The sequence below is a fragment of the Eleutherodactylus coqui genome, chromosome 8 (assembly GCF_035609145.1).
Source record: "Eleutherodactylus coqui strain aEleCoq1 chromosome 8, aEleCoq1.hap1, whole genome shotgun sequence".
Lineage (NCBI taxonomy): Eukaryota > Metazoa > Chordata > Amphibia > Anura > Eleutherodactylidae > Eleutherodactylus > Eleutherodactylus coqui.
Window position 1 is genome coordinate 53922969 of NC_089844.1, and position 19143 is coordinate 53942111.

The window sequence follows — 19143 nt, forward strand, 5'->3', positions numbered from 1 at the left end:
TAAATTATTTTATTGATTTTCCAGATCCTTTTACTTCTTGCATACTCACACACATGGACACTCTATGGTGGCACATTGAGTTCTATGTATCTATATTACAGACCTGTATGCAATCCATGTCCTACTATATGGTGTGTCCTTAAAGGGGTTATCCAGCAGGGTGCGCTGGAATACACTGGAGTAGAAACACTGCTCTGACCCATGTTTCCTGGCGGATGCTACCTGGATAACCCCTTTAAGACACTATATTCTCTCCTGGAAGCAATAATTGTAAGGAAGAATAACTCTATTATATCACTTTTGCCTTTGAATCAAATTAGAGGCAGATTGCTTGATACTTAAATTCTGTAACAACACGGGGGTTAATGATTACGGCAACGGTAACTTTTACTTCTTGTTCAGCTTATTTAACATAAGTTTAGCTTAACAGAAATGACTGGGTCTCCAGAAAAATGATAAAGTTTGCAAAGTTCATCAATTTAATGCTCCAACAGTCCACAGGAGGAGCAATTAAGTCCACAACTCAGCTAAACAGCAATAAGTCTGTTTACTTTCACAGACCTGTAGTAGTCCAGAAGCGCAGCTTGTCTTTATGTTGTAGCATCTCCAGACTCCAATCCTCAGGCCAGAGTTCCCCAAGTGACCTGCCGGAACAACATAGCTCTCCATTTGTCCACAGCGTCTCTCTGCTTACAACAGAAGTCAAATTACAACAGAAGTCTGGTTCTCCCAGACACACACACCTCCTCCTTACTTCCACCTGTCTCTTTACATAGCTTGCTGGTTCAGGTGGAAGATCTGGTCTGGAGTAATATTGGACCGATCTACATCACAGAAGCTAACAACCTCTGTGACATATATCTTCCATTCCCGACCACACCTCTCACCCTATTACAATACCCATACAAATATTAGAACATGAGACCATCAGAAAGAACTTGGCGTTAATGTTGTCTATAGACTGTATAAAGAAAACATTTATCACTAGAAATGGAAGCAATTCATCAGTTGGATTGACTGTCAGTCTTCCACATTGTGTCTGTGATGCTTTGTGTTGCCAAATGGATACACTTCTTGGCCAGCATATGAGTGTAAGAAGGTATCCGAGATTGTCTTCGCCATTGCTTTCACCAATGATCTCCAATTCTGATGTTGATGATAACTTTTTTGGCAACTTGAAATAAAAAACAAAGTGTTATATCACATAAAAAAGGTTATCTCATCACTCGGGGTATACTATAATATGACGATCTGCTATATAAACAATATACAGATGGCCCAAAACATATAGACACACTTCAATATGAAATCCGTCCCTGGGCATTAGCCCATAGGCTCTCACGGCTGAGTAGTACTGTGGTGGTGTGCCATCTTGCTGAAAGTAAAATTGCTCATTCATATAAAGTGCACAAGTGTCTGGTAAAATGGATGTGCCAAGCATGTCGAGGTACACTGGGCCGGTGACTATGGATGACAGTCCACACCAGACATTGAAACCCGCTAAATTGACTGCTTTGTCCACATGAATGTGAGGATTTTCTGAAGCTCAATAAGCACAATTATGACTATTTAGTGTACCATTTAGTAGAAATTGTGCTTCATCAGATGGAACAGTTTTCTCTACAAACTCCTCATCCTCATGTACCGTGTGTCAAAACCACTCACAATACTGTATTCTTCAATCAGGTCATCTTCATTCATGATGTGCAACAATCTTGGGATGCAAATTTTCCAATATGCTGTCTTAATTGCGTTGTGTGCTTGATCTGCTCATTTCTGTCTCACGTGCACATAGTTAGATGGACTTTCCTAGTGAGCGTGTAAACTGTTCCAACACCATCCTGAGGAAGTAGGACTTGTTGCTATGTGACACCTCCCAGATCTCTGCTTGTGCACATCACACACGGTGCCATAAGTTTGTAACTTACCACAAAGGTGTGTCACTGGCAGGCATGGTTGTGGTTCTGTTCCAAACTCACGTCGTCTTTGTGGTTCTACTTCACACACATTCTCAAAATTCGAATCCCATTTCAAAATGGTTGTGCGTGGCTCGAAGGTCAAGCGTGTGTCTGACTTTCTTGACAGCTACAAGGTGGCTTTAACAATCCTGTGACTACTGACATCTTTAAGGCTCTTTCACACAAGTGTTTTTACGTGTCTTATTTAGTCGCGATTAAAAATCGCGACCATGTGAAGCATTGGATTCCAATGCATTCATTCAAATGGGCGATTATTAGTCAAGTGAAAACGTCCCACCAGTGGAGATAGGACATCAAAGGCTGGAAAAGATAGGTCTTGCCCCATCTTTTGGCTGCGATCAGCTGGTGGCTCCCATAGGCTTCCGACAATGGTAGGGGGAGAGAGTTTAGCAGCGGCTAGCAAAGCTAAACCATGTCAGCTGGTTCTGTTGAGCCATTCTAAAGATTTTAGAAGATTTCTCCCAGATGAATAAATTCCAGGCTGTGATATATAAACGCCACACCCAGCACGGAGAATGGATGAGAAAATGAGAGATTTAGCCACGACTTGGTCGCGGCATTCTCTCGGCCATGCTGTTTTTAGGTCGGCCAAAAATTGCAATACTTGTGTGAAAGAGGCCTTAGAGACAACATAATACTACATAATGCCGCCATTGTTCAATTTCGATTATAAAACATGAAATTGGTAACCGCTATAGAAGTCTGTATACTTTTTTGGCCATGACTTATAAGAGTTCTTATCTGCGTGGTACTATGTGTATACCAAAATATCATAATTCGCTTTTTATGGCATAACATCTCCGGAAATGCCAATCAATGTAATTAGTCATTCCAAAGCAACAAGGCGTGGTATACATAGTGGCATGTGTTTTGGGGAGTCATTAGCTGACATATTACAGTCAAAAATGTATGAAGGGCTCCATATGAAAGGAAATTCATTCAACGTAGTTAATTAGAACTGGCAGTCATTTATTTTTCCTTGATTTTCACTCATTTTCATGGCCGAAAGATATATAGGATTTCAGAGCATCTCTCTGTCTTCAGGTGTGAGGACTATGGCTGTCTCTCAGGGGCATTTTAGAACACAACGTTTTTCGAGTCACACAGATAAAATGTTCCAAAGGCTGTTTAGTGACATTTTTAGACAATGTAGTTATCTGAAGTGTTTCTGTTATGATAGCAAAACTTTGTTTTCTTTTACTGCCAAGTCTGACTACAGTAACTTCAGAAAACTCAATGTTGACAATGGAAAACTCATATGAAACTGCATATAACATATATGGTTAAAATGTATGTCAACTTCTTTGCAACTAGTCCAATATGTACAATAGATAGCATGTATTCCAGTTGACTGGTGATGACTGAATTTTTGAAAAAGTCGATTTGCCAGTTCGCCAAACTTTTGCTAAAAGTTTAGATCGGTCCGAACTAGTTCGAACCAAAGCGGAAGACCCCTAAAACTAATGTATAACACTGTCTAAGAGCCACAAAAGCCTTGTATAACACTTTGAGGGTTTTAATCCAGGAATATGTGGGCCCTTAGACAGAGTAGAACCCTATGTCGGGTGGAACTTTGCTAAAAGCTCGGCTTGGGTTCATGATGAACAAAACTTTTAGCAAAGTTCGACACTAAAACGGTTTCTGCTGATTCTGTGCATGCAACAATATAAGAGACCTCAATATGTACAGGCCAGCAGGGTCAAACTCTCCTAGCAAAGATGGATGGATCCAAGTTTTGATAGATGAATGGATCACAAAGGTCCAACAGAAGACAAACCCATAGAAGACTGACTTTGGTGCAAATCCCTTGTGACTAGCGTCTATTTCTTACAGACTGATTCCTACACAACCTTTTTTTGGCTTATTGATAACATCAAAGTTTATAATGCAATCAAAATCTAGTGTGCACTTATTGGGGTAACGTCTCTGAACCATTTTCTCTGGTGGGCCCAAGGAATTGCAATCAGATACTGCATTACATTTACATCTTGTGCACAGTACTGTACATAACAATTCAGTTCAGTCTTCAACATATGGCATGGACAATTAGGTTAAAGGGTATTTGAACTTTTCTATATTTTTGACAGAATCAGTTTGTGTATCGAGATGGAGGCTACACAACACAAGAAGCAGTGAACCTACCATACAGACCACCTGTTTGTCCCATACCAGAAGCTCCTGCAGTCCAGGGTGCAACTTCTGAAGTCTTTGAGGATACATGCTGCAATGGAACTCTCCGCAAACAGACTGCAGAGCGAGCTCCAGAAGACAGTAATCTACAAAGATACAGTGCTGACCCCACTGCGTTTGTACGGGAACGTACCTCACGGGGAGTTGTAGGAGAAGATGGTTACATGACGCCTATGAAGGAAAAGCCTAAGACAGGTTGGTTGACGGCATTTATGTTATCTATTCATTATCCTTTATCTTTAATGTTTCTTATTCCTGTTTCCATCCAAATCTGTAAATATCTCTGTATCCGACAGTTCTTAAGGTAGACTGCTACAAATGAGTAGATGTAAATTTAGAACAGCTTGAACCTTGTTTCTGGGTGAAAGACCGAGGAACTAGTAAGGAGCAGCAATTTTCCAAAAACACCACTTCACAGCAGAATATTTACACATGGGATACGCTTGTGCTCTCATCTACTGTACCTGCTTGATGATGCCCCGCTGTTGACAATTCAATTATGTTTTTATAATCAAGTAGGGGTTGAGAGAAGGCAAGGAACTAGTGTGACTGATCTACACTGAGGTTTCTTTTATACAGGTGTTTGGGTTTATGCATGCCAACTGCTACGGATGCCATTATTTACTGGCAGTAGAAGTCATTACTTGAAGAGGTTGTCGATTGTATTTTCAAAAATTTGATTCCCTTTATTCAGTGTGATTATGCCACATTAATAGTTCAAATCCCCTATGACAGGCTGCTTGATGCTTTGACAGTGTCTTTCTCCACCTGGCAGTTGCCGGGTTTGCTTACCTAGATGGCCTTGATAGCACTTACATCTTAAGTTGCCTACAATCCACATAACTACTAGCCCTAGGCTGTCTTGCACAGTAACTCTATTCTCATAGTCTCCATGATGCTGTAACCAGGGCATGTGCAGATCGTACATGTTACTATGCATGTACCAGTCGGCCCAACCCTACTATGAGAATGAGCCATCAGAACATATGGCCCTCACACATTGGTGATGGTAGTGAAGTTGCACCATTATGATTAATGGCTGGAAGCCATGAACTCTGAAGCAAAAGGCACGCACCAGAAGAAGGAGGATACGGGCCAACCCGATCATGTGGCCAGACGTCAAACAGCAAAAACTACTCAGAATTTCAACTGAAGTATATTAATCATCACTATGTCTTAGAGAGTGGGTAAGAATGGGCAGAAGTGCCAAAGTACCCGCAGAAAGTTCTTTGATACATTCTGTAGATTACTAAAACCATGAAATATGGATTTAGGGGTATTTTTTATTCAAATTAGATTATATACTGTACATAGAAATAAACAAATACATTGAAAGTAAGATAACAATCGTTGTCCTATAAATTGACATATTTCTTTTTTCTAGACTACTTAAGCCCAGTGGAAGAGAATCCTTTTGTCTCAAGAAGAAAAAATGGTGATCTCCAAGCTGTGGATAACCCTGAATACCACAATGGACCCAATGGGCAACCAAAATCAGAGGATGAATATGTCAATGAGCACCTTTACTTTAACTCTTATGCCAAGCCTATGGAAAATGCTGAATTCATGAAAAACAATGGACTAACTGTGCCAGAAAGAGCCAAGAAGGCATTTGACAACCCAGAGTACTGGAACCATAGTTTGCCACCCAGGAGCACCGTTCAACACCCAGATTATCTGCATGAGTACAGCACAAAATACTTTTATAAGCAAAATGGACGGATCAGGCCCGTAGTTGCAGAAAACCCAGAGTACCTGACCGAGTTCACTCTGAAGCCAGGCACTGTCCTTCCCCCTCCACCTTACAGGCACCGGAACACTGTTGTGTAGAACTTTCAGTATTATTGATTGTGGGAGAAACCCATGAAATCCTATAGAGTCCTTGAACCCTCCTACTTTAATAGCCACCTTACTTCCTCAGGTGTGCTTCCTCTCAATGCCAGATCTCTCCCATCTCAGAAGGTACAAGAATGCGCTAGGTTATTTTATTATTATTTATTAAAGAGAGCACTTGATGATGATCGCTCCTGACCGGCAGCTCATTCGTTATTGGCAATTTGTCATCAGATGACCAGGCACTGGTAGAAACTATTGGACAACCTATGAAGCTGTAGCAATTGATCAAGCCATTTTTTTATGTTTCCATTTTTGCAGACATGGCAGTATTTATATCAGCTCAAATCAGTATTTCAAGAAGAACCAAATTAAAATAATTCATATACTTTACGGTAATCCAGAATCAAAAACATATGCATTGCAAGTCTATTAGACTAGATAGTTTGGGTGGGTCTACCTCAGCAGAACACTCCATTGACTGTCTAGAAACTATAATTGGAGAAGACATGGTTCACTTTGCTAGCATATTGGGTATAAAGTCTAAATACATTTGGGTTTTGTTTTTAACGTTAGGTTTTCCTATGACAGAGTTTGTATTTTCTTAATGTGAGAATAATTGATTTAAGGTATGGTTTGAGGTATAATATGTTAGTGCAGAGTATTTTAGTCAAGGTATAAATGGTAATCATGATATCATCTGTTGCTCGATAGATTGCAAGTCTTTTGCAAGATCTTCGACAGTTTTTTTTTATTTTGAAGTCAACTCAAAAGATAAAATCTGACTTACCTGGTTTTTGGAATTAGTTTCACAACAGTATAACCAAGACGTTATCAGTTGTGTCGGTATGACTCCACTGGCATGGTCTTGTACGCAACATACAAAAAAATTTGTTGTGTGGTCAACTTTAGTCGAAAAGTCCAACCGATGACCATCTTATGAGATATGCCACATTTGATTAAGGAGAAATTAGATCAGTGGCTTTTTTTTATATCATTTTCTTTAATCCCTTTACATCACAGCCTTAATACCATGAAGCTATGACCATACATCTTAAAAACCAGCACCAACGAAAACCTTGAGGATTACTGAGAAGAAAATGGGAGCAAATTCCATACTTTTCCATCTGGTGACTTGCCTAAGGCTGATGTTACCAGTGTTTGGAGCCATATGTTTTATTTCAGGACTTAAAGCAACTGAGGTACAGTAGACTGGTCTACCACATGACAAGCCAGAGACGTCAACGGTGATGACTAAAGTGTCCAAGCCGGTGGGGAGTTTAACAGATGGACTGTAAGGAAAATTTTTAATGCAGCAGGGAATTGCAGACTTTAGTCTAGAAAGTCAGTTTTGCACTTAAGATGTTATTTTTTGTCCTTTAAAGACTATTGTATGTTTTGTTTTGTGTTTTTTTTATTATTATACTTTTTTTTTGGATTTCGAATGAAGCAATATGGAGGCAACCAGCAGAATCAACTGATGTACACGAAAGACTAAAAAAAACGTCAAAACAAATTCATGATTTGTAACAAAGAAAGTAGCTAGAGTATGATTATAAGCTATAGAATTATATATGATGTAACGGGTTAGACAGAATACTAGTGAAAATGATAAAGGGGGTCAGGGTCAAATGGAAAGTCTTGGATTCAAGAGTACTTTAACAAAAGACACATATTTGCACCTCAAGATAGTCATTTTAGTGACCCTTTTTTTTTTGGGGGGGGGGACTACTCATGTCATGCTACTTCTTGTTCATGGATGGAAGGAACTCAGACATAAAAACACTTTAAGGTCTTCCTGTATCTTGAGTTTTGGAAGTTAAGAGATGAATATCTACAGAATATGTTACATGTCAGTGCTTGTCTTCAAATCTCGTTTTCAACACCATGTTTTCCTGTCAAATAACTAATTTGTGGGATTTAGTGATCTGTGGTGTTTGGTAGACTGATCCTAGGTGTTGTGCTGCTTCCAGGTTGATCTCATTCCTGCAAACAAGAACAAAGCTACTATGATGGATCTTAATGTTTTAATTTCTTCTCACACTATATTGCATGTAGTCTTTAATCTAGAAGGGATATTTGCTTAGAAACAAAGATATATTATTGTTTTGTTATGTTGCTGTCTTTCTTTTTTTTTCCTATTTTACGTTTGCTGAATATAAGATCTAGGTTGTTCTAAAAAAGCAAGCACATTTCCTTAGAAGTAGTTAAAAGCACCGCAGTATTATAGATGAAGCTATGACATTACAAATATGTATACATTGATCTATGTGAATATCAAATTTGAGGGGGTTTTCCATTGGATTTTGCTTAATGACAAAGGTGAAGAGGGATTAGCTATTACAGACTAAGACAACACTTGCACGTAGCGAGCAATTGTCCCTTTTCAACTCCCAATGACGCGTAGTAGAGAGAAGTATGGATTTCATGCCTTGTGGACATTTTGTGACCTAAGCCCTGGATTTAAATAAATTAAGAGACATGACCATACTACGACAGAAGTACATCTAAGCTGAAAATGGACTTGATATTTAGCTCCTCAGCTAGAAACAAATGAAAGAAGTCTATCTCTACGGCATTGTTGCTTAGTGGACTCATGTGTTGAACATAACAGTTTATAATGTAATGTATAGTCCATGGTCACGCCATTCGGAGCACTTCGTATGAGAATCTGGACTATCTCAGAATTGGGACACTGAAGACAAGATACAAGACGATCTAGTGCCAAATCATAATTTGCCATCTTTTGGGCATAAAATATTCTTCATTAACACTGCCAACTGCTTGCTATCATTTATAATGAAGAAGGTCTTATTCACTGCTACTAGAGTTCTCGGGGAGTGGGCTTTGATGGGGTTTTTTTTTCCAGAAGGGTTGAATTGAATTCTGTGTTCATCATGGTCATCAAGTAACTCTCTTAAGGTGTGGGCTATAATGGACCTTAGAGGCATGTGCACTATATCCAAAATATAGGTGGGCGGTCAAGTGCACCCCAGTAAGTACAAACGGAACCACAGGAAGTATTTATGTAATGCAGTTATCCTCTGCACAAGCTGGTGTAATGACATTATGTAGCATTAAGTAGTTCTACTTTAAAATGGGTCGAATCTTTTATCCTGCACCTGAAAGAAGATTCTGCAGGGCAACATTGTTGCAGAATCTTCTGTGTGGGAGTTTAACAGAACAGCTCAAAAACTTAATGGCAGCTAAATATGAAAGCAAAGGATTTCTCCTTAATGCAAACTTTACTGCATAGTCATGATACATGTCATGGCTACCATCAGGGCCAGTGACAGAATGCGGTACTCCTCTATTGTAGGGCACCCATGTGTCAAAGCTACAGAACAGAAGAACTTGCTGAGGTAAAGGGAACTTGTTACATTGGACATGGATTCCAAGCTGTGGGTAGCATGTTGTAGAGCAGGAGGAGCTGAGGCGGTTGATATATATTTTTGTTGGAAAAGAATCAGTATAACTTGTATTATATTGGTTTACATATTTGTTCAGTTTGGGCTTAGAAGTCCAGTGGTTTGTTCTGTGGTGATTGACAGCTATCTTTGTATGCACACTCATACAAGACAGGCAGTACTGAGTAGGACCTCCCACTGGACTCCTAAACCCAGAATGAGCAATATTTAAGATCAATGAATTACAAGTTATACTGAACCCTTTTCTGCAAAAAAGAATATATATATATATATATATATATATATATATATATATATATATATATACACACATATATCTCAATCCAGAGGTGTAACTTGATGTTTCTGGGCCCCAATAGAAAACCTGTAACAGGGCCCCCAACTATAATGCTTTATTCATAGTACTGGGATCCATATGTGGAGAAGAGGGGCCTTGTGGGTGCAACCGCATCCCCTATGGCTCCTGGGCCCGGGTGCAACCGCATCCCCTATAGTTACGCCCCTGAATCAGTCTACTCCTGCTTTATAACATACTGCTTGCAGGTTGGGCACAATGCTCAATGTGACAGGTTACCATATCATTGCAAAGGAAAAATTGAATTCAAATATCACTGCCAGTGGCCATATTTACCTATATACTAATGCAAAGACATATAAGGGCAGTGCATACACCACTTCCCAAGAGAATGCAGACAGGATGATTGCTATAGGGGGGAGCATTGTACAGGTGCACGATACTGGTGACATACCACTCACACACCTACCATATATTGTGGGGGTGACTGGCCACTTAATATTATACTTGCACATAGATAAGGCATACAAAGGGTGTCATGTCTCAGTGACAGGGCACCATACATGCTTAAAACCTGTTAATAATGCGACATACGATTAACCCTGGTGGGTTGCCTTGAACCACACTGGACTTACACCCCGGGCTGTCCGCCATGTGACAGGTTACCTTTACAATATAGCTGGGTGATTTATAGTATGTTATGCCAATCTGCATTGCGGCATGATAAATAGGCCCTGAGTTATTACCAGAGCCTTGTTATATGGCACATTTCAGAACCTAGAGCAAAGTGAACAAATGATTGCTATGTTTCTGCCAAGCTAGTACTAGGGAACACCGATGAACATTACACTGATCTTGCAGTGTGAGATGCAATTTTTGGGTATATATTTCTCTAAGGTCTAATTAATTATAACTATTCCTACAGTCCCTAAATTAAGTACGTACAGCTGTGCCTTCAGACATAACATGGATGCCAGTATATTGCAGAGGAGAAGCTGCTGGTGTCAAAATTGCCAGAACTCTTCCTTCTGTAAGGAATTAATATATAAACTCCGACACATCACTTATTCTTTTGATTGCTGTTTTAAGAGGCGCATAATGAGATTTTGGATTTTAATCATCTTAATTTAAACGCTTCATTGTTTTATATTTTCCCTTGTTCCAATTTCCTAACCGTTCAATATCAGTAGCATGTCGGTACTTGCAGGATTTTTTTTTTTTACTTTAACCAATCTTTAATAAGATTTATCATTTTAATATCTCCGTTTTATAGCCATTACCATTTACTTAAGGCGCTGTATACTTTAACCTTTCTGCACTTGGTCTCGGAAAATACAGCCAGCCACTTGCCTGAAAGCATCAGCTTTATATAATTGTTTCAAGAATGTACTAACAATGTGTAATTATCTATTATTCAGTTTCCTTCCTTGTGAACCCTTGCAAAAGAAACATAAATAATTCTCATATCAAATTAATTCAAGGCAGATTTCCGATAGAAGTAAGATAAATCCACGTTCAATCTGTAAGTGGCATCAAAACCAGCAAAACACATCATTATACATGAAAAAATGGAGGTATGGTACATGTATAATGGAACTGCTGCGTCCCACAGTCTCTGATAGAGTACAAAGGGAACTAGAGTTTTAAAGCACATCGAAACTTTCCAAAAACTTTTTACATGTCATAGTGAAGTTTTGACACCCACCTTTAAAAATAAATGGCAGAATCTCTAATCTGAGTGTTGTTGTACCTAATTGTCTCTTTTTACCCATGCTTGGAGTCAGAGACGTAACTTGAAGCTTCTGGGCCCCAATGCAAAACCTGTAACAGGGCCCCCAACTATAAAGCTTTATTCATTGTACTGGGCTCCCTATATGGAGAGGACAGGCCTTATGGGCCCCCTGAGGCTCCTGGGCCCGGGTGCAACCACATCCTCTGCACCCTCTGTAGTTACGCCCCTGCTTGGAGCGATATATGGGCTCGATAGAAAGGCTATGAGTCTATCCGCTGCCCACCAATCACAGCCAAAGGGGAATAACGCCATGCTGAACACTTGCACCTCTTTATTTTAGTGATCGGAGGGCTCTCAGAACCCAAGTTCTTACCAATCACAACTTTTGAGAGACTATGAAATGTCAAATTTTTTAAAGTGTAGTTAAACTTTAAAGGAGTATTCCAGGTATTTAACTCTTGTTGAACTATACTCAGGATTGGTCATCAGTATTTGATCAGCAGGGGTCTGCCACTTGGGACCTCAAGTGATCAGCTGATCTCAGTCTCTGCACCCACTATAGTGGGGCTGGATGTCTGCATTGGGGTATAGCTCCCATTGATTTCAATGGGAGCTATACCTTCTATTGCTCTTCCAGCACAAACCGCAATGTGGATGGAGCTGTCAACAGGCAACCAACTGCAGTGAGTGTGGGGTCTCAGATCAGTTGACTGCCGGGTGTCCTTAGTGATGGACCCCCACTAATCAACTGTTGATGACCTATCCTGAGGATTGTGCAAGGGGTCAAATGCTCAGAATACCCCTTTAAATAAATATATACTCGCAGCATAGTGAGCAGAGATATATATTGCAGGATGAAATGAGTTCCATGGACTGTACAGCGGTGCTTCAGAAATCTGAAGAGTGTCCACTAATGGGGCCAGAGGAGCAAAATTTGATGGAGAAGTGGTTTGGTGCCAGTACCACCCACGTTCAAGAGCCATAGCAAAGACATGGCTTGTAAAGTTATATATACTAGACATTTACTCTTTTGGGGGCTCATACACACAACCAAACACCACAAATGTACAATGCAGCATCTATAGAACTATCTATCTATACTGTACCTTCTAATGCTTCCAAGTTCATATGAAGGCATATGGAAGTTTCCATGTAAGATAAAAAAGTGTGGCATATCCCATCAGATACAATGTTACAGAGATATTGTTGTCTAGAAGCCCTGGTGCCATACAGAGCCATGATTGTGTGCATACAGAGTGCCTAGAGGTTCACAATATGGACATTTTTGGTCCATATTACAGGCCTTGCTTGCAGTACTGTATTGGAGCAATGCACCCCATTGTCAAATGACTGTCTCTATTTGAACTGGAGTTTATTACGATTGTACTAATTAGTCTTTAAAATGGACACAAAGTATCTTCTGCTCTCATATTCAGCTGCCTTAAACCTTAAAAAATAAAAAAAAAATACAATTGTACGTTACTAAGAAAATGTGAATAGTATTTTTATAGCTTGTCCAAGATACAGCCAGTTAAATTTGTACATAAGGGTGGGTGCTTTCTTCATGAACAAGACATCTTCCTTTGGAACGTAGCTGCTCTCTTTTGAGTTGATTTGTATATATTTATGTACAGCTGGTGGTTTAAAAGCCTTGTATATTCATTTTATTTTGTTTCTTTCGCTCACACTTGGTATCATTTTTTTGACATTGCTTGTGATTCTGTTGCCGTGGCTTGCTTAATTCCTGCACTTGCTTTGATTATTCCTCACATGCGTGAACCCTGCTGTTCTTTTGCTCAGAAATCCCCTTTGATTTGTATATTTTTACAATGAAGGACTGTTCCTTGCCCCCGCACGTAAGACTCTTTCCTGCCAAGGGGCAATGCATTTATCCAAAGCATCCTCTTGACAGAAGAAGAGACACGAAGGTTCTGTTTAACTTTTTAATATAGTATTATTTCCTCTATTTTTATTCTTTATGTTGTAGTTTTATGTGAGGGAGTTTTGATTAATGTTGTACTTGTTGTGATTTGATCCATTGCTAATGTATTGTATGAGTGCAGTTTAAGGCGGCCATGAGTGCTGCACACTGATTATCTACTTTATTTTAATTGACATGTGATGGGGGTCCTTGCAAATTAATATACACAATCCGCCAATATTAAGACATCTTGCAGATCTACAGATCAAATATTTTGATCCTCACCTACCAGTGATGACTGTTAGAGATAAAACTGCAGAACTCTCATTGGCTTTGGTGGGTGTCCTGTCTAAATTAGGAGACCCTTAAGACTAAAGGTGACCTTACACGTTTGATAGAAGTAGGTTGATGGTTGAACAACCGTTGAACAAAGGATCGTCTAATGAATCATGGTTTTGCACATTCAGCCGTAAACATTTTAATCCATATTGGCTGTCATAGTCATTCAAACTGGCCATGATCAATGACACTGGGCGATGGACGAACAATCTTTCTGAGAACATTCCTTCAAAGAAAGAACGTTTGTGGCCAAAACGAAAGGTTTTTTTATGAGGATGAAAGATCTTTCAAATGACTATTGGATGAAAAGTTTAAACATGGCTATTTTCTTGACGATGATTGTCTGTCATTGGAATTGTTAATTTGCATCAACTAATGTGTATGGGCACTTCAAAAACTATTACTAGGGAATATCTGCTTCAGCTCTTTAACCTCAGTGCTCTTTTACCTATTAACTCAGCAATGCATTGCTCCAACAGTCTTCATACATGAATTAATCTAGCTATATATATATATATATATATATATATATATATATATATATATATATAAAATAGGATGTGTGTATGTGTCAACATAACTCATGAACGCCTGGAGCAAATGTAAATCAAACTTGGTAAATATATAACTCATCCCATTGGAACAAATTTTGGGGGGATAAGACAGCCGCACTACCCCTGGGGGAAGAAGAGGGGGAATGCCGGGATTGCACTTGAGCAGATGGTTTTTATTACACAGTCTTGTTTAACACAGACGACCTCCTCCTCATCATATACTAATCTATTACACAGACGACCTCCTCCTCCTCAAATACTAATATATTACCCAGACCTCCGGCTCCTCAGATAATAATATCTTACATAGACAACCTCCTCCTCTGCTCCAACTACCACACTGTTCCACCAGCACGGAGCCACTATGGACCACACAGAAATGAGCCCAGCACCCAAAGCTGTCCAAAAGGAAATCTGTGTTGCCCATAGCAACCTTTGATTATTTGTCCCCCCCATCCCTCCCCCTCAACTCACACACACACATATATATATATATATATATACAGCGCACCCAAAGTCCCAATGGAAGTCAATGGGAATGCGAAAATGCACACAATATGCTAAGAGATGTGTGAAATACTGGATGATTGCGCAGAAAAAAACATCTGGAACTCATAAGACTAATTAGCCATTTCAATCAGTACATCTTTGTTTGCCGCACGCAAAAAGTACAGTAAAATATGTTGACGTGTGTGCAGAGAAGCAGAGTTCATTCCGCACATACATAGGGCTCAGGCACAAACAAATACGCTGATACTGTTGTAAAGGGTGCCTCAGTGTATAATTCAGTGCAGAAACCTGGGAAGGAACAAGGTGTACTGCTTTGCTTCGCAAATGAAGCTGGGCCGTCCACGTGTACCGCAGGCTTGCTGGTGGCTGACTAGTCCAATTTAGGATAGGCACATCCGGCCACAGCAATTGCAGGGTAAAGTTTGTCCTGAATTCAGTGCTGTAGTATCCTAGTTCGCTGTCTCCCCTTGTTATCGAGAGCAGCCCAGCGAACATTCTCAGAAGAGGACACGGCTTGGTTCATGATGTGCCTCGAAATTCTGTGATCGGAGGCTTGAGTAGACCACTTATTGTAATCAATGTGACAAGCTTCAAGGGACTGCTCAAAAGAATCCTTATACCTTTTCTTTTTTAATGACCAGTTTGAAGCTCGCCATACAGAACTATCTTGGGCAGACAGTAATTATTCCTCCTGGAGATATTTCCTGCCCGACACAATTGTGTCCTCAACAGGATGGCTTCCATATGGAAGATTTCCTCCTGTTTGAGAACTTCATTGGTGGTTGTTAAGTCATACCGCTGATAGAAGCGTACATGGTGACGAGAGATGACCCATCACTCTGAGCCATATAATGTGACAGCTCTACACACTGATTTTTGCGCTTTTCTTCAGGTGTTTGTTGCATCATACTTTTTTTGTGTAGTCTACAAATGTACTGCTTGCCTTTGCCAGTCTATTATCAATCTTGGCATCTGAGGGGATGATACACCCCAAGTAGCTGAACAGATGGACAGCCGTCAGTTATGACTCATCAATGATGATACAAGGAGAACGTCAATCTAAATGATAACTAACTTCTGTTTTCTTCAAACTGATCTCCAGTTGACAGTAAACCCTCCACTAACACAAGAAGATATGCCTCGGGGTAAAGCTTTATTAACTGCCTCCTTTGGTATAACTAAAACGTAATATTTTATAGTTGGCAGCAGCACATTTATCATTTTTGATGAGTATATGATACTTAACAATATGGACTCCGACATCTAATCTATAGGCACTCAAAACAGTCACTGCAATTAATACTATATATCCATAGAAGTTATGATGTAGGGAGATATTTTTGGCTTCTGACATTGGGAGCTTTTATAGCTACATTGTTCTTTGGGGTCCCAGAAGCCATTAGGTAGAATACTTTGCGATGTCCCCACTGTGAAAGTACCTGCGGATCAAGAATAGGTCTCTATAGTCACCCATGGACCCACCAGTAAGCTCCTATACTTGGAAGTAGAGATGAGCGAGCATACTCGCTAAGGACAACTACTCGATCGAGCATTGTCCTTAGCGAGTACCTGCCCGCTCGGAAGAAAAGGTTCGGCTGCCGGCGCGGGTGAGAGGTGAGTTGCGGCAGTGAGCGGGGGGGAGAGAGGGAGAGAGAGATCTCCCCTGCGTTCCTCCCCGCTCTCCCCCGCCGCTCCCCGCCCACCGCCGGAGGCCGAATCTTTTCTTCCAAGCGGGCAGGTACTCGCTAAGGGTAATGCTCGATCGAGTAATTGCCCTAAGCGAGTATGCTCGCTCATCTTTACTTGGAAGGCAATCATGCTCGGCCACGAGTGATAGCCTATGATGAGGTAGAATACTTTCAAGTAAGCTGTATTATAAAAATGACTATTTTAGTATTTTAGGTTCATCAGTATAGGATTTCTTTTGTTGGCCATTCTAATGAGGTTGGTGCACATATTAAATGAAGATCATAACCGAGCAATGCATTGCTGGCGTGATAGACTGTTGCACAAGGGGTTAAGGTAGCATATTTTTAAGTAATTGACTATATCCTGGTAGTGATTCATCTGTTTCAAGTTACAGGGCAACTAGACCAAAAAAAACGCAGACACAAATTATACATGTAATATTAGTGTTCATTACCTTCAAAGGGAACTTTCATCAGTTCTAGACCTATTAAACTCCCTTCATCGATAAAAGAATGATGTAATGCACAATGTGTGAAGTTATTTTGTCCAACTTACTTTACAAAATATGCCTTCAAAACAAAGGTATTTACATTTCCTGCACCAGATGTAAAATACCGATGAGCGGTCCGATGGGTGGACCAGACCATCTTTGGTGGGCTGGTTGAATCATCTCTGAACATCCGCATACCTCCCCTAATGCTGCCCCCCTCTGCTACTGTAACATGAAACGTCACTACCAAACGATCAAACTCTTGAGCCGGTGCTGGGAACTCCAAGGCTGGTGCATGCGCAGTTCATCTGTCCCTTCAGTAGACTCAACTGCACATGAGCCAGTCCAAGACCATGCATGAGAGTGTGATCACCACCCTGATGATGTTGCTCATGTCTCTACATCACAGTAGCAGAGAGTGGTGGCATTAGGGAAGATACGCAGGTCTGTAGAGACATTCTGGCCATCCCACCAAAGATGATCTAGCACACCCATCAGACAAGTTGGTAGTAATTTACATGTGGCACAGAAAATGTAAAGGACTTTGTTTTTTTAGGTATCTCTTCCCAGAAAGTCTAACTTTAGAAATGTGCATCACATCATTGTTCTATCGGTGTAGGATGTTTAATAGCTCTAGAACTGATGACGGTCCACTTTTACCCTTTGCAATCCAATTTTGGATTCAGGGTTTCCTAGGGGGCTTTCACTTTCTGCTATTATACAATCACACCATCTGCTGGCTAGAGCCAGTACTGTGGTGTGTGACATGCTGGAGAGGCCCCTAACAACAGAGCGGCCAGTAATCTACAGTAAAAATACCCTGCCGGACGTCTTCCAACATCGGAGATATACAGCCTTCCATCAGAATGTCTTTAGACGTCAGACAGTGGATTGGAAAGGGTTGAAATGTTTTCCCAGTGTACGGTAGTGGCCATTTTATGGGTTTAACACCTATTATTAGGAAGTATTTGCACTATGCCTCTGGTTGTTTTCTAGGCCATGGTCTGAATAGTAAGTGGTCAGTCCATAAAATACTGCCTCTTCCTTAATACTGGCTCAATCAGCCTAATGGTTCTCTGTGTAGGCCATAGTCAAACATTACAATTTGGTATTCTCTCTACTTTCTTCCTAGCTAACTTCATCATTTCCCTATTTAGATTAGATTGGCTCTTTTCAATAATCAGGCCATTGTCCATTGCCAATCTACAGTAAGAGGACCACTGATGTAACATAATTAAAATGGGCAGATGTAGAAGAAGAGTAGAGTTTGTCATTCGGTACAATTCATTTCGATATCATGTTGCATGTGCTTTGAGGTAGAACTGAGGAGTTATGATGACGATGCACGGGGCTCAGTCCCAAGGGGTTAAATGACAAAGTCAGCTCTGCTACATGTGTATATTGCTTGAAGGTGGTTATCATATGAGAAGTCTCATTTTTAACATAATGGCTGTTCCCAAGGGTTGGTACCAGATTAACCTTCTGATCGCCTCAAGAGCATTGTTAGAGACAAAAAACTGAATAAGAAGCAGTTTAGGTTAAGACATTAGGTCATGGATATGTGTGAAATAATGGGATACAATTACTGGATGAACTGCAGCTACTTAATAGCATAATGTTTAAACTCTAGCAGAGTGGCCTGTGACCCCCTGTAACTTCAAACAGACTCTCAACCATCTGCCAAAGAGCAGAGATGCTGTGAGCATATTGGCTCTCTTAAAATTCTGCATCGGCGCAGTACCCTGTTGTCATACATTCGGCTATGGTCTCTCTCCAGACAGTAGTCCAGCATCATTTTCTTTTACTGTCATGCCACCCATATCATCCCAGCTGAACAATTTGAACCCTATTCTGCATTTTTGTTAAATGAATCTGTCAGAAATATATTTTTAATTTAATATAAATGAAATTCAATAAAATATGGTAAAAAATGTCCCTGTTTGTGTGGATGTGTCAATTTAATACCGTGCAAATGCAACTACTAGACGCAAACGTTTTTTCTACTACCCTTTGCATACTGTATATGAGATTGCTGGGGTCTTCTAGCTCAGGCCTGCACAACTTGGCAGTTGGTAGGGGCCAAAATTAAACCCAGCAAACCTCTTGGGGCTGCAGATAGGTGTTTAGCGGCTTACTAATAATTAGCGCTATATTACTATTTCTTACAAAGTGAGCCGCTGAAT

General features: G+C 40.2%; 1 protein-coding gene across 1 annotated transcript in view; it reads left to right on the forward strand.

Moving 5' to 3' along the window:
• The window catches only part of ERBB4 (erb-b2 receptor tyrosine kinase 4), a 1004693-nt gene extending 998551 nt beyond the window's left edge, over positions 1-6142 (forward strand). The window contains exons 27-28 of the mRNA XM_066575628.1: positions 4067-4364; positions 5554-6142. Coding sequence (XP_066431725.1) covers positions 4067-4364; positions 5554-5999 — 744 coding nt within the window. The 3' untranslated portion in view covers positions 6000-6142. The remainder of the gene's footprint in view (positions 1-4066; positions 4365-5553) is intronic.
• The last annotated feature ends 13001 nt before the right edge of the window (positions 6143-19143 follow it).